We start from the raw sequence: 13906 nt of genomic DNA on the forward strand, positions 1-13906 counted from the left end.
ATATTTATAAATCCTTAAAGAACATGCAAATGGCTGTAAAAATATTTTACGATCCTTTATTAATAGTGATATCTATTTGTATGTGTTTTTGCACGAAAAATTCAACAAATTAGACCCCCTCAGAATTTTAAATAAAGTTTCACGAGCCTTAATCAATTTTCCAATTCATCAAGGGTCTAATCTTCAGTACACATTTTTTTTCGAAAGGAGTAAATGCATCTCTTTCTCTTTCTGATGAAGAGCATTGCAGGCTTACTTAGTTTCCTCGAAATAAGGTCGTGGATACAGAGTGGTCCGTGAACCAAAAATAAAAAATATATATTTGTTGCACCAATTCACTAAAGACCTGCGCATGAAGGTAGAACATGCCCTACATAGTGTAATAAATATGCAAAGCAAAAACTACTCGGCCGACGGGGTACAATGCGAACCCGTCCTGATCGTTTTCACATGTATGCAGAAGAGGCAGACCCGGCCGCTGTAAGTGAATGCGACTTCTAAAGATGAAAATTGTATCCGCTTGCGCTCATATTTAATGTTAATGGCAAGAAGAAAAATTGAAAAATTAAAATGTTAAATCGGACTTATAAGGATGATTTAAAAGATTTAGTGGTTTAGTGTAAAGTAGGAACCTCAATTAATCCACTATGCGTAACAGCGCGTTAGCGTAACGGAGTTAATGGAGTAGTCAGCGTGAAAAAACCACCCTTTTAACTGAAATTGGTTGAGTAGAATTTAATGAACAAATTAATCAAATTAAGAGTTGCTTACATGAAAACTGTCAAATCTTCAAGTGATATTTTATCTATGTTATTATTGACAATGTCTGGCTGTGATATACTACATTATCTATCATTGTCAAATCGTTGTTACTTACACTTTTAAATGCCTGAATGATGGTAATTGAGCGTAAATTTTATATAGAGCCATGAATTGTTCTTAAGTTACTTAAAATGTCTGATCAATCGAAAACTTAATGATCTTTAAATAATATTTCCTGCATATTACAGCAAAAATTAGGGGTATATGTATTGTAAATACAAACTTCTAAAAATCTTTTAATGAAACAATGGTATGTAATATGAACTTGTGTTTTATCAATTTATTAAATATTAATTTTGTTAAGTAACTAGCCTTCCTTGACAATAAACATATTTTTCAGTAAACATGAAATCGTAATTTTATTTATTTATGCATTATTGTTAGGTAGTACAATATATGATTTTTATATCTTGTTGATACAGGAATCAGTTATTAAAAAGACATTTCGTTAACTTTCGTATAGTTTCTGAGTTGCATTACAAAGATTCTTCTGTAAATAATACTTCCCACATAAACTGTATAATAAAATCCACCCATTGATTAATTCAGTGGTCCACACCACAGTAACATTAAGCTAATTCTTTACAAGGAAATATCCTTCTTCAATAATACCACTTAATAGTTAAAGTTAAACCAAAAAAGCACTGCTAATTTGTATTTAACTTGTTGATATGTTAATTAGCTTGATGGATTAATAACAAATGAAAATGTTTTAATAAAAGGACCAATTTTTTGAGGTCCTTTAACTGTTCTACTGACTAAAAAAAACAGTAACTGCTTGTTAAATTAAAATTTAAATGAACAAATTTGTGCTTTACAAACTTACATAAACTTAATTTTTTGCTGTATAATTATAAATCATTGTATTGATCTTATGTAATAATGAAACTTGTTCTTACACTTATTATTAGCAGTGTATTTTAAAGTGTATAGTATTATGTATGTTATAGTTGTGATAAATTGTCAAAAAAATGTTATTACAAGTAAATAAAAACACTCACATTTGGTATTTGTAATGGTGTAAATCACAAATTTATTCATCATTTCAGAACAGTAAGATTTTAAACACACTGGCTAATGCTCTGGATACCAGGGAAGAAGTAAAGAAAAGATGTGAGACTGGTAAACAAGCCCTTCAAGAATTACATACATGTGTTGAAAATTGTAAAAGTCGATTTGGTGGAAAATCTGAACTTGCCACTGAAGATGATTTAAGGTAAAATTTTAATTATTCAATATTTTTATATTTGAATGCTACACATATTATGAAATTATCTATAGTTTATTTAACTCTGATCAATTTTTCTCAGAATAACTAATGAACTAGTTTTATTTTTTTATAGTCTATATCCTGCAGACATTAGTGACCATGCCTTTAATTGTTACAATACAACTGTTAATTCCCTTTTTTGATCTTCACTCATGTTTTGGTATAGTTAACTTATACATAATAATGCTTAACTTATCCCAGTACTTAAACTATTTAGAAATATTAATGAAATAAGTAGTAGTAGTTGACATTAATGTAAATACTCATATTATTTATTTATTTTGGCTTTAAGGATAGTTCAATTGTTGGAAAAATGGGAAAAAATACTTAGTCATGGTATAAGAACAAATTTATCTAACTCAACAATACAAAGTTTAGTTTCTGCTGGATTGAATTTCACATTTAACATAATAAATGTTGGTAAGTAATTTTCTAATAACTTGAATTTAAAATAGATTTATTGGGTACTTTTATGCATATATACTTGATTTAGTGTGGACTTAAAATAAAAGCAATGTCTAAGGAAAAATCCGTAATTAAAATTATTAAAAATTAACATTAAAAATCTGAGGAATTTATCAACAGTCTTTTTATACAGAATTTACACAGATCAGATTTTATATTAAATTATGTCTATTTATTAATTTTTGCCATGTGCTGGTAATTACTACAATGACTTTATTTCATGTCAGCCAGTAGGTGCCTAGTGCAAGATATAGGCCTCACCGAAACATCACCACAAGACCGGTCTTGCCCTGCCTGCATCCAGCAACTTCCTGTCACCTTTATTATGTCATCAGTCTACCTATGGCCCCAATGGCTGTCAAACAATTCATCAAGCTATGTGGTTGCTTCTGTTCAGTGGTTCTTCACATTTCTGATTCAATCTCATAGTGAAGCTCTGAGGTTGACCTACTTTTAAGTAATTTGATAACTCTTATGCTTCTGCATGTCCATGAATCGCTTTTTCAAAACATGTAAATCAACTAAAAAGTGGCAAGCCTTAGTTGCAAAAGAATACTATGGGCCTTTTTAGATGAATCAGTTTCAGAATCTTAATAGTATATAACTGTTAGTTAACTAAATAAATAAATAAAATCTCTGGGATGCAAATGGGCATGCAACACATTAAACTAGACCTGCTTGAGTTAAAGTCGAAACTATAAACTTTCTTTAACCATTTAGTAACTTGTTGAATCCACCTTCACACTTGCTAAGGCAAAAAAAATAGAAATTGACATAATTAATACATAATTTTAGGAAATTCACTTTGGAGCTATAGTTGTCTTCATCTGACAAAACATGAAAAGGAAAGATTTAAAATTCTTACCAATATCAACAGTCCTCTAGGTTATTTCAGAGCATTTCTGAGAGCAGCTTTAAATGAACGTTCTTTAGAAAGGTGAGTTAAAATCAGTTGCAAGTTAATTAAAAAGAAAAACATTAATTGAAAAAGGGAAAAGAATAACATTAATTTATCAGAATAAATTGACAATCCTTTAGTCACAGATTTACTTTTTCATGACGCTGAAAACACACTTTTAGGTAAGCTTTATATAATTAGTTAATGAATGGCTTATGACATTGATTATTAATAATATTTATAGCTTTATTAAACTATATTTGATTATTAATTAACTGCTCTTTTTTAATTGTACTTTAATTTGTACTTTAGCATATATTGCTAGGTTATATAATAAAACACTAATAGTTTTGCTATAATGCAACCATCCATTACATTTTTACATAAGGTATAAGGTGCTTATTTTAGTTTATTCTTTTAGGTATTTACAAAGTTGGATTAGTCATGGATTGTTATCAGAATACTATGAAGAAGGAGCTATTTGCCGATCTGCAGAATGTAATATACTTCCGGATATGGCGGCAGGTAAATAAATAGTTTAAATGGATTTGACACTAAAAAGGTTTAAACAAAAATATGATCTACAACTATATTTTAGGGCTATCGACTGTTTTATTTGCATTATCAATGGATAGAGCTGATTTAAATGAATCACAACAAGCAAATCAAATAATGAAACCTGAACATGTCATACCACTGCCTACTCCAATTAAAGCAACTAGCAATGTTAAAAGAAGGCCACTTCGACAAGTTATTTCATTTGACAAGGAACAAAACAACCAGAAAAATGTAAAGAAAAGAATTGAGCTAATTGACAGTGCATCAAATAATTTATGGAACAGTGCACCACCTACTTGTCTTAACTCTCCTGATCCTGTAATAGGACTTCAAATAACTTCCACCAGTGAACCAAGTACTTCGGAAAGTAAAAGTGGAAAACGTCATTTCTTTCCTGACAGTGTTAAAAGAATTGACAGCCCATCACAAATTCTTACCAAACTATCGGAGTGTGCTAAAGAAATTTTCTCATCTTCCAGCAGTATAGACAGGAACAATATTTCAAAAGATGATAATATTTCAGATTTAAGTGGTAATTGTTCTAAAATTTATGAAAGTGATAGTGAAGAAATAGCAGGCAGCATAGACGGTAGCACCTCCTGTTTGGAACTCTGTTTTACAGAAGATGAAGGAGTTGTTGATGATAAAAGGGTTACTTCTATTTTAGCATGTAAGGAAAAGGAGTTTATAGATTTACAGTTACAATTTAATCAACTAGAAATAAGTAGCAAGGAGAAAATGCAAAAATTAGAAAAAGTGGTGCTTGATCTCAGCAAGTAAGTGACATATTATCCTTTTTGAACAGATTTTTTTTTAATTTTCAATGTCAACTATATTCATATAAGGAATATAAATTATATTGATACTCATATTAATCTTTATTAGAGGCTTTACTGTAATGACACTCTATTCTTGATAGTTAATACGGGTATAGAGTATCATTATATAGTCCTTAATTTACTTGGGTCCAGTATAGACTATAGTAAGTTTTTAATACTGAAGAAATCTCACAATTTAATTACACATTATGTACAAGTTATCAGGAAATAGTAACTATCAATTTTAATTAATTATAAACCAACAGTTCTGGAAATTTAACCTTAATACTTGATATAAATATTATAACAGTAAGGATTCCTAAAAGAGGTTATTCTTTTAGGGAAAATGAAAGATTAAAAGACCAACTAAGACGTTATATGTCAGCGGTAGAAACAGGAATTGCTTTAAAAAGCGGCAGTGAGCAGGATGAAGAAATCAGCTCATATGAAAAGAAACTTGTGCAAGTAAGGTTAAGATTTTAATGTAAAAAAGCTTGTAACTATTGCTAACATAAATTTATTTATTAACTAGAAGTCAGTTTTATAGTTGTATATTTTGTAAACACGTTAATAAGCATGTTAAGTTTAGTAAGCTATATGAAGATAATAATTCTGTTTGTTTGAACATAGAATAATTTTGTTGTGAACAAATTAGGTTGCAGAAATGCATGCAGAGCTTATGGAATTCAATCAACATTTACAAAGGCGACTGCAGGACTTGGAGAGTACATCGGCACTTGAAATCTTGGATTACCCTGAGACAAATGTTAAAGTCTGCATACCAAGTGCATTTTTAGTTGGGAAGCGGGCACATTCTTATCATGTATATCAGGTAACATTTTTAGGAATGTGTATATGCATGTTTTTTTGATTATTGATAAATGCTCTTTTAAAAAAGAATGCTTAAAGCGTGTGGGATTCTTCCTAGGGCCGGTAGTTCTTGAAATAGAAACAACACGGAGACCAAATTATAAGTGTGTGTATTCATTGAGCTTTGACCGTATTTGTGCCAACGTAAATTTTAAAAACTTAAGATAATAGATGTGAATAATTTTATTTCTGTGGAATACCCTTTTTCGATGCGCCGTTGATGAGGACGTAATGCAGACTTCTTTACATTACTTGCGCTGTAGGGTTCATCTGGGAACCTCATCTGAGGCAGTCATATTATTTCGTTAACCTGATTGTGAGGTTGTTAAACAGTTGGTCTTTTAGGTGGATATTGATGAAGTGACTAAACACAAGGGTCCTAAAAGTGGACCTAGATTTGGGACGAATATTATCAACTTTACATATTTATAAATATATATATATATATATATGTATATATACACATATATCTATTCAGACAGATAATTTTGCATAATTCCTCCCACTAGGGGGAGGGGAGGTAAGGATTTTACGAAACTACCCACGAAAGGTTGTAAAAAACTTATTTGTCTAAAATTTAGCAATAAATATTTTCGTTTAAAATGTATTTTAATGTTTCAGATTTTTTTGAATGTAGGTCATGACGAATGGAACATCTATCACAGATATGCAAAGTTTCATGAACTGCATACACAATTAAAAAAATGTCACCCAGATATTGCGAACTATAAGTTCCCACCGAAAAGAACTCTTAGAAAACGAGTGAGTATCGTGTTAAACTTATCTAATTTTTTTATAGGTATGATGTTTTAAGTTAACTAAAATAAATAACTATTACATGGGTAATTGAAAAAGGTATTTGAAAAGTCACCATTAATTATTTGTGTACTCTTAATTAACTTACCGAAAGCAATAAATTCCGTTGTCTATTATAAACGGCAAGCTTTAACGCCACCACTTAGATCTCGTGACGTCGGTCCCCCTAGTTTATGGTTGCACAGACTTATTAAGACTAGGGGCCACTCGGGCAAATCATGAACTGATGGCGGGCCGGCCGCCAGAAGTATAGGTTAATTAAAGACAATAAAGAATTGATAATAATTTATTATAATTGAAAAAGAATTTAGTAATTTGAAGCGTGGCACTGCATAGTGCTTCCAATCTTTTTTTTATATTCGGCCCAAATTTACTTGTAGCAACACGTAAAACTGCTTCCAAACTTTGATTTGCAAGGCGGTTTCGATTTTTTGTTTTATTATTATTTAGTATTGAAAAAGTTTGTCCACGTATATAGGTAGAACCAAATAAGCTGGCACATTTCAGAGCGTTTATGTGTAACTCTTCGTACATATTTTTATCAATGCAGCGGTAAAAGTTCATTTGATATAGTTTATTAATACAGCACCTAAAAACAATTACAGTACCTACTTAAATTACCCATGCTGTGGTTAGCGTGGCTTTTATACCGCTCATACGACTCTGGAAGCTTTGTATATCTACCTACGCGAGCAATCGGGAATTCGGGACTATTGCTATCTCGCTTGCTCACACCGCTCTAGAAAATTCTTGATTTCTCTACTATTTTGAACTTTATATAAAGGCGGCAAGCGATGTTACTTGACTTAGCATTTTTGAGCGCTAGATTCAACTAGCGCGCGGGCGAGATTAAAATTACTGTTCGAAATTTTTTTTTTGTTTTATTCTGGAATAGAATTCAATATTTTTCGAATGTACGAGAGTATTATTTTTGCTGTCGGCGGGTCACCAGTATTCGACCGGCGGGCCGCGGTCTGTGCATCCATGCCCTAGTTGGTGGGGCCCCCTCTAGTCAATGTCGCGGGAAGTTGATCGATGTGGGCAGCACAAGTTCCATCATCGTGGCCGTCCATTGTCTATGCAACTTAAATTTTGCTATATTAATAAATGCCCACGTTTAGTTATGAAAAAAAATTGTTAAACTAATTTTAGCATTTGTTTAACAAAACTGCGGCTGAGGCATGAGTTTTATTATAATTTAAGTTTAAAAATTCTATTTTCAGGATGCTAATTTAGTGGAGCAGAGACGGATGGCGTTACAAGCATACCTTCGCCACATCCTCTTGGTTTTACCAGAACTTCGAGAATGCACCAGTCGCGCGCAGCTTATTACGTTGCTTCCATTTTTTGGGTATTTTTTTTTAGTTTTCATTTTAACTGTAATTTTATACGATGACTTATTTGACACGTTTGTCAAACAAAAATTTATTTATATCATAATAGCCCTAAACATTATCACCCATGACCTTGACTAGTCGTCGCTATACCTTGTGGGCGACCTGCCCACGCCGCGCCTTCGGTTTGTGTCCCGCGCACTGCCACTTGAGACGAGCTATTCTAACAGCTTCGTCAGAGACGTTGGTTCTTCTGCGGATCTCCTCATTTTTGAATCGATCTCTTAGTGTAGCTCTAAGGTTAGTCTTTACCGTTGCTCTGGATGTCTTTGTGAGAGACTTGCTGTTTTTTTTTCTTATGTCATATTATCTATTTAGTTAATCAACCGTCATTAATCCATCTCTGGCCTCCAAACATGTTGCCTCGTAGAAATTTTTGCAAAAATCCTGGAAGGGGAAGCCTTTAGCATTAAGTGAAACTAAATTTATAACATAAGAAGTATATATATATATATATATATATATATATATATATATATATATATATATATATAAAATAACGTCTCCTAACAACAAGGCCTCACAAAACTTTCAATATGTATTTCCCAATTTTTATATTTTACTAATAGATTCTTTTCAAGCGTAGGAGTACTTTGTTGAAAGTGTTATGATTGTCTTGTCTACTGATTCCAATTCTTGATAGGTGTTATTATTTTGTACTCTTTACAGATCTTCATCGACGGTGAAAGAAAACGGTGTACGTGGCACAGACCACCACTCGAGCGATTCGATATCTACTTACGATGGACTCTGATAGTTTCTGATTGTAACTGAGATGATGGTACCCTATTTCATTAATATAGTTTTAAATTAACAAAACAAAGTTAGTAGTAGCGCTAGTGAAAGAGTTTTTTCATTATCACCAGAGATCATATATTCGAAAATATACAGCAGGAGTGGCCAAGCTTCTTGAACCATTGTTCGAAATTTAAATTTATTCGCGACCCGCAATTTAATACGTATTTAAAACACGCAAAACGAATATTTTTTTACAAAAATTATATTTATTGAAATTAAATGACAATAGTTCAAAATGTTTGTATTGGAGTTAGTACACGTATGCAATTTATGATCGGTGTTTGGATTTCGCTAATTTTATGCTGGAAAAATAAAAATAATTAATCACACCAGTAATTTGTTTCGATTTCCAGGGAGCTAACATAGGTTATCTAAATTTAAATATTAAAATAATTCAACAATCAACCGGAGCCAAAAACATTCGTTCAAAGAGCCGCACGTGGCTCGCGAGCCGCAGTTTGGCCACCCCTGGTATAGAACCTGAAATTGAAGGGATAGCTGATTAAATGCTGAAAAGAATTTTTGTATTGATGAAATACCAACACTTCATCACTATTTGACGTTGTAATGAATCGAAGCTTACATTTAGTTTACACACACTCTCACACACACACATATATTTATATGTAATGTTATTTAAGTGTGTGCTTATATATGATCCCGGAATCTCTATACACGATATATATAAACTTTAAAGTTTGCCACTGATGCTTATGATTTTCTTTTTTTACCTTGTATCTGATGAGTTACTTTCGATTTTTTTCCCAATCCCGGGAACAAGTAGCCGCCTTTACACAAATTATGCTTTCACATATATAACTGGGCGATTTCGCAACCAACTGGTTACTATATATTATATTATATCTTTTATGATGTATATAGTATGTTTAATTTAAAGCAGTTTGAATTTCTTTTATAGATCTTATAATTTTTACAAATTTAACGACGACAATATAAATGTGTAATGAATTAAAAATTATTGATTATGTTCCAACAGAAACGTTACTGTATTATGTTCCCAAAGATTTATTTGCTAAACTATTCTGATTTTATAACATCCTCTGATACATCTACAATTTTCTTCATATTTTTAAATTATATTACATTTTATAATTACCTGTATTCGAAAATGTTTATATTTTATGTGCACATTTACGTATTCGGGCAATGGCAGCCCAGTGTTAGGGGATTGATACTTGCGATCGTAGGTCACGTATTCGATTTCTGGTATACAATCTTATATTATCCATACTTTGTGCATTAGTTATGTAGGATTGCAACTGCTCAATAAGTTTCCAGAGAATGAGCAGCAGTGTCCTCTGCGTACCATAATACCACACTGCGATCGCCAATCCACCTGCCATGCGTATATCCCCCAGAGACATCCTTGGGCCTTGCGGTGGGTGTCAATGGGCTGGACCGACTTACGTATTTAGATATTTTTTCCAAATGCATCTGTGATATAATTTAGTCAATAAAACATAGTAAAGAACGAAATATATTATTCTTCATAAAACACGAAGAGTCAAGTTAAAATGACGCCGCATTCGTTCATAATATTATTTATTAAATTTGTATGTATTTTCAGGAAAATGCAAGAAAAAATATTTAAATTATGTAAATGACAGTTTTTTATTCACTTATATGTATTATTTATGAATAATCAATTTAAAATTATAGCAGTACTGCTATAAGAAAATAATTTATTTTAGTGCGAAAACATTTCAATTAAGGCTATGTTGAGGCCAAGTAGTATGTGAATGAATTATTGACTGTATTATCATGAATTAATAGACCAGTGATTTTAAAATTAGCAATATTGTTTCAAAAATTATACAAAGGAGTTGTTAAGTACTATATGATGATTTGAATGAAAAAATAGGAAATGAATGTATAATATAATATTATCATTTTACATAAATTGAAATGTTTAAGTAAATCCTTTTATCTTATATTCCTGATAAGTAGGTAAAAAGATATATTTTTGCATTATTATTACTTATAGATGAAAATTAGACAAAGCCATATTTAACTGTAAAATTTAAAGTAATCGCTTTTTTGTTTCTATCTTGTTAGTCTTCATGAATTGAACTTTTGTTTGAATGAAATAAATTCTGCTCTATCTAATCTAATATCTGCTATAGTACTTGGCATCTGAATTGGCACATCGGGTAGAAGGGTTATACTTTTGCCAAAGATTGTTTGAAGTTCGGTTTTATCAAGCATTGTCGCACAGACCTCCTACAACTTAATATGTACATAAAATTGTTAAAATCGATACTAATTATGAAATATTTATATTTCCGACGTGCCAAATCAAATGCCCAAAATTTGTTTAATTTTTGTGCAGCTTATTAAACGAAACTATTCAAGTATAAATTCTACGCCGTTACAATTTACTAATATTTTGACATATTTATATAAAATATTAATCTAATAAAGATGAGTGAAAATGTAACAACGACGTTTTGAATGTTAAACTTTGTTGTTGTGGTTTAATGAAAAAAAAAATTGCCTTCCCGCGTCTACATTTTTGTATTTTTAATGCAAACAAAAATAATTGAAGAGAGCCTCATCACCGTCATATCATAAAGACAGCCTTAATGTAGTGTAGGTGCAACATGTTATTGTTTGAAAAGTAGTATTAAATGATTTGTACGTATTATTGTTACCTGTGTAATATCTGTACATTATTGAAAGAGATATTTACCAATAAAATAATAATTCTCAATTGTGTTTTTTATTATTTAACCCTTTAACTGGTAGAATTGTTTTTCACTAATTATGAAATAAAATCGCCATTTATGGAATTAATATTATTATATTTATTACTTAAAAATAGAAAAAAAAATTAGGCGAATAGTTTATAAAAAAAATGTGGTGGCAACTAGCATGCCACCACTGGTACAGGTCATATCACTTTTGATGGAACAGCTTGAAACAATGAGTAACACAAAGCGCTACTTAGCATCTATCACATATTATTTTGGATCATTTATTATGAACTTTCGTGCTGCAGTAACGACACCTTTTGTACCCATCTGTTTCTTCAGGCCAATGTTCATTGACTCTTTTGAACCTGACTTCTGGCACCCCAAATAATTTCTTCTGTCTTTCTACACTTTCCTCTACCTTTTTCTTCCTGTGTTCTTAGGTTTCTTTACCAAAAGAGGTAAACCGACGCGTTCATTCCTTATTGTAGCAGTACTGTAGATACCATTTTCGTAAAGTTTTGCAAGAGGTCAATACTGGAAAAAAAATTATCAAATGCTATATGCCCTGAATAACCATTTGTTGTTAGAGGTTCGCAAAGGAACTTGACAACTTTTTCTCCTAATCCAGTCTCTGCAGTATCAGTCTTTCCAGTGTATATGTCGTATTGGTATAAGTATTCTGTACTACTATCTGCTCTGCACCATACTTTGAACCCTCGTTTTATAGGTTTCATGGGCATATATTGCTATTAGTGTAGAACGACCTTTAAATTTTATCATACATTCATCTATAGCCTGTGACTTTGTTATTACTGCATTTTCCTGGCAAAGAATGTTCAAACGATCGACAAGTGACTGTACTTTATACAATTTATCAAAATTTGCATCGGTTCTACGTGGCATTCCCAAATTGTCGTTGATATGTAAAAATTTTAGCATCTTTTGAAACCGTTGTAAAGTCATTGTTTCAGCAATTTCCACTACGTGCAAAAGCGGATCACTCGACCAGTAGTCCTCGATAGTAGGCAGTTTGTGTATAGCCATCTGTATGATCATTCCGAGAAATGCTTTTAATTCCGGTACTGTCATATCTTGCCAATTTCGCGCGTTTTCTTCAGTTGCATAACGATTAGTTTGTTCAACTATATTATTCATGACTGATTCATCAAAAAATAGTTCAAAGTATGTTATTGGTCTTGTTCTGTTGGGCAAACTTCTGCTTGAGCATAATGATACCGACGCAAAATCCGCTACGTCGACATTTTGTTCCTTCCAGTCGATTTCATCAATATCCGAGTCTTCGTCTAATGACGAAGAAAAGTCTGAAAGATCTGAGAATTCTTGGTTTTCTGCAGGCATAGGAGGATCATGCACGGCCCTAGATGGTGAGAGGTGTTCTAAAATAGAAGGCGAGGGTGATCTGCTAAGCATAGGAGAGGGCGGCTCATTCAAAGCGTTAGATGAAGAAGCTTGAGTGGGTGAGGGTAAATGTGACTTTTCAGATGCAGGACGGATGATCTTGGACCTGTCAGATACAGCTGAACTAAGCATTACATCTTCGCCTGTCAACAATCTTTCCAAGTCGGCATTACCGTTGTATTCACCGTCCGATCCCTCCCCATCGTCTTCGGAAACAGTTCCATCAGGAAAACCAAAGATTTCTTCCAGTTCCTTTTCTATTTCACAGTCTCTCAGCCTTTTTAATTTTTTACTCATGATCTAAAACAATGCAAAGCAGGAATAAAATAAAAAAATCTTAAGTAAAAATAATCTACAAATAACCGTTAGTGAAAAGCGGGTACTACGAATCGATGGTGGCAACTCCTTTGCCACTATAATCAAAGTCAAATAATTAAAAGTCTATAATCTGAATTCCTGAAATTCCCTGTAATGCATAAGGTAATAACTGTATAACAAAAATAAATAAGAAAACTTACCACAACTACGTCACGATCTAAAATGTTTATGGATTTATCCTCTTGTCTAAAATTCACCAAATTCGAAAAATCGACAACTGATAATATGACAGCTGTCAACTATACACAACCATACATACAATACAACCATAACATAATAGGTTTTTAGAACTGGTCAGTTTAAAAAAAAATTTAAGTCCTTATTCAACGACATCATTCGATTCCAAAAAGGCGGCAACTTAGAAAATAAGTTTCAGCATTATTATGATTAGTAGTAGTAAAAAGGAGGCTGATCAGTAATTATAGGGTATAAACAAATATTCATGATCTAAGATTATAAAAGTTACTTATAATTAAAAAATCATACTGTTGCTTCTTTCGTGGTTTTCCTCAATTTATAAAGACAAATTTAAATTGTTTTATTACTTTCAATCGCTTCACCAAAAAAGCTCATTCACGCTAAACTATTCAATTCAATAGCGATTTTTTGTGAATTTACTCCTGAACCCGAAATTTTTAATTTTAGTAATGTGACTTACTAATTTATCAAGGTTGTTTGGTAGGGAA

General features: G+C 31.9%; 1 protein-coding gene across 3 annotated transcripts; it reads left to right on the forward strand.

The window, feature by feature from the left end:
• The first annotated feature begins 894 nt into the window (after window positions 1–894).
• On the forward strand, window positions 895–11406 carry LOC137930153 (sorting nexin-29-like). 3 transcript variants are annotated; one of them, XM_068773292.1, is made up of 11 exons: window positions 895–1072; window positions 1872–2038; window positions 2385–2512; window positions 3353–3494; window positions 3877–3980; window positions 4054–4789; window positions 5173–5296; window positions 5487–5663; window positions 6323–6463; window positions 7741–7868; window positions 8581–11406. In XM_068773292.1, the coding sequence occupies exons 1-11, from the start codon at window positions 1070–1072 to the stop codon at window positions 8663–8665; spliced, it is 1935 nt and encodes a 644-aa protein (XP_068629393.1). In that variant the 5' UTR covers window positions 895–1069; the 3' UTR covers window positions 8666–11406. The 3 variants fall into 3 exon arrangements, with proteins under 3 accessions (XP_068629393.1, XP_068629392.1, XP_068629394.1); XM_068773291.1 differs by having other exon boundaries at window positions 1877–2038; XM_068773293.1 differs by lacking the exons at window positions 895–1072; window positions 1872–2038 and adding an exon at window positions 2179–2252.
• The last annotated feature ends 2500 nt before the right edge of the window (window positions 11407–13906 follow it).

Source organism: Battus philenor, unplaced genomic scaffold (assembly GCF_028537555.1).
Source record: "Battus philenor isolate CCGP_79_NKW_IND1 unplaced genomic scaffold, ilBatPhil1.0.hap1 SCAF_6, whole genome shotgun sequence".
Taxonomy (NCBI): Eukaryota; Metazoa; Arthropoda; class Insecta; order Lepidoptera; family Papilionidae; genus Battus; species Battus philenor.

Bases quoted from the DNA above. Each gene is read 5' to 3' on its own strand.
- LOC137930153 (XM_068773291.1), top strand. The intron at 4,790-5,172 runs GTAAGTGACATA...TTATTCTTTTAG, and splicing joins GTGGTGCTTGATCTCAGCAA to GGAAAATGAAAGATTAAAAG. The intron at 6,464-7,740 runs GTGAGTATCGTG...TTCTATTTTCAG, and splicing joins AAAGAACTCTTAGAAAACGA to GATGCTAATTTAGTGGAGCA.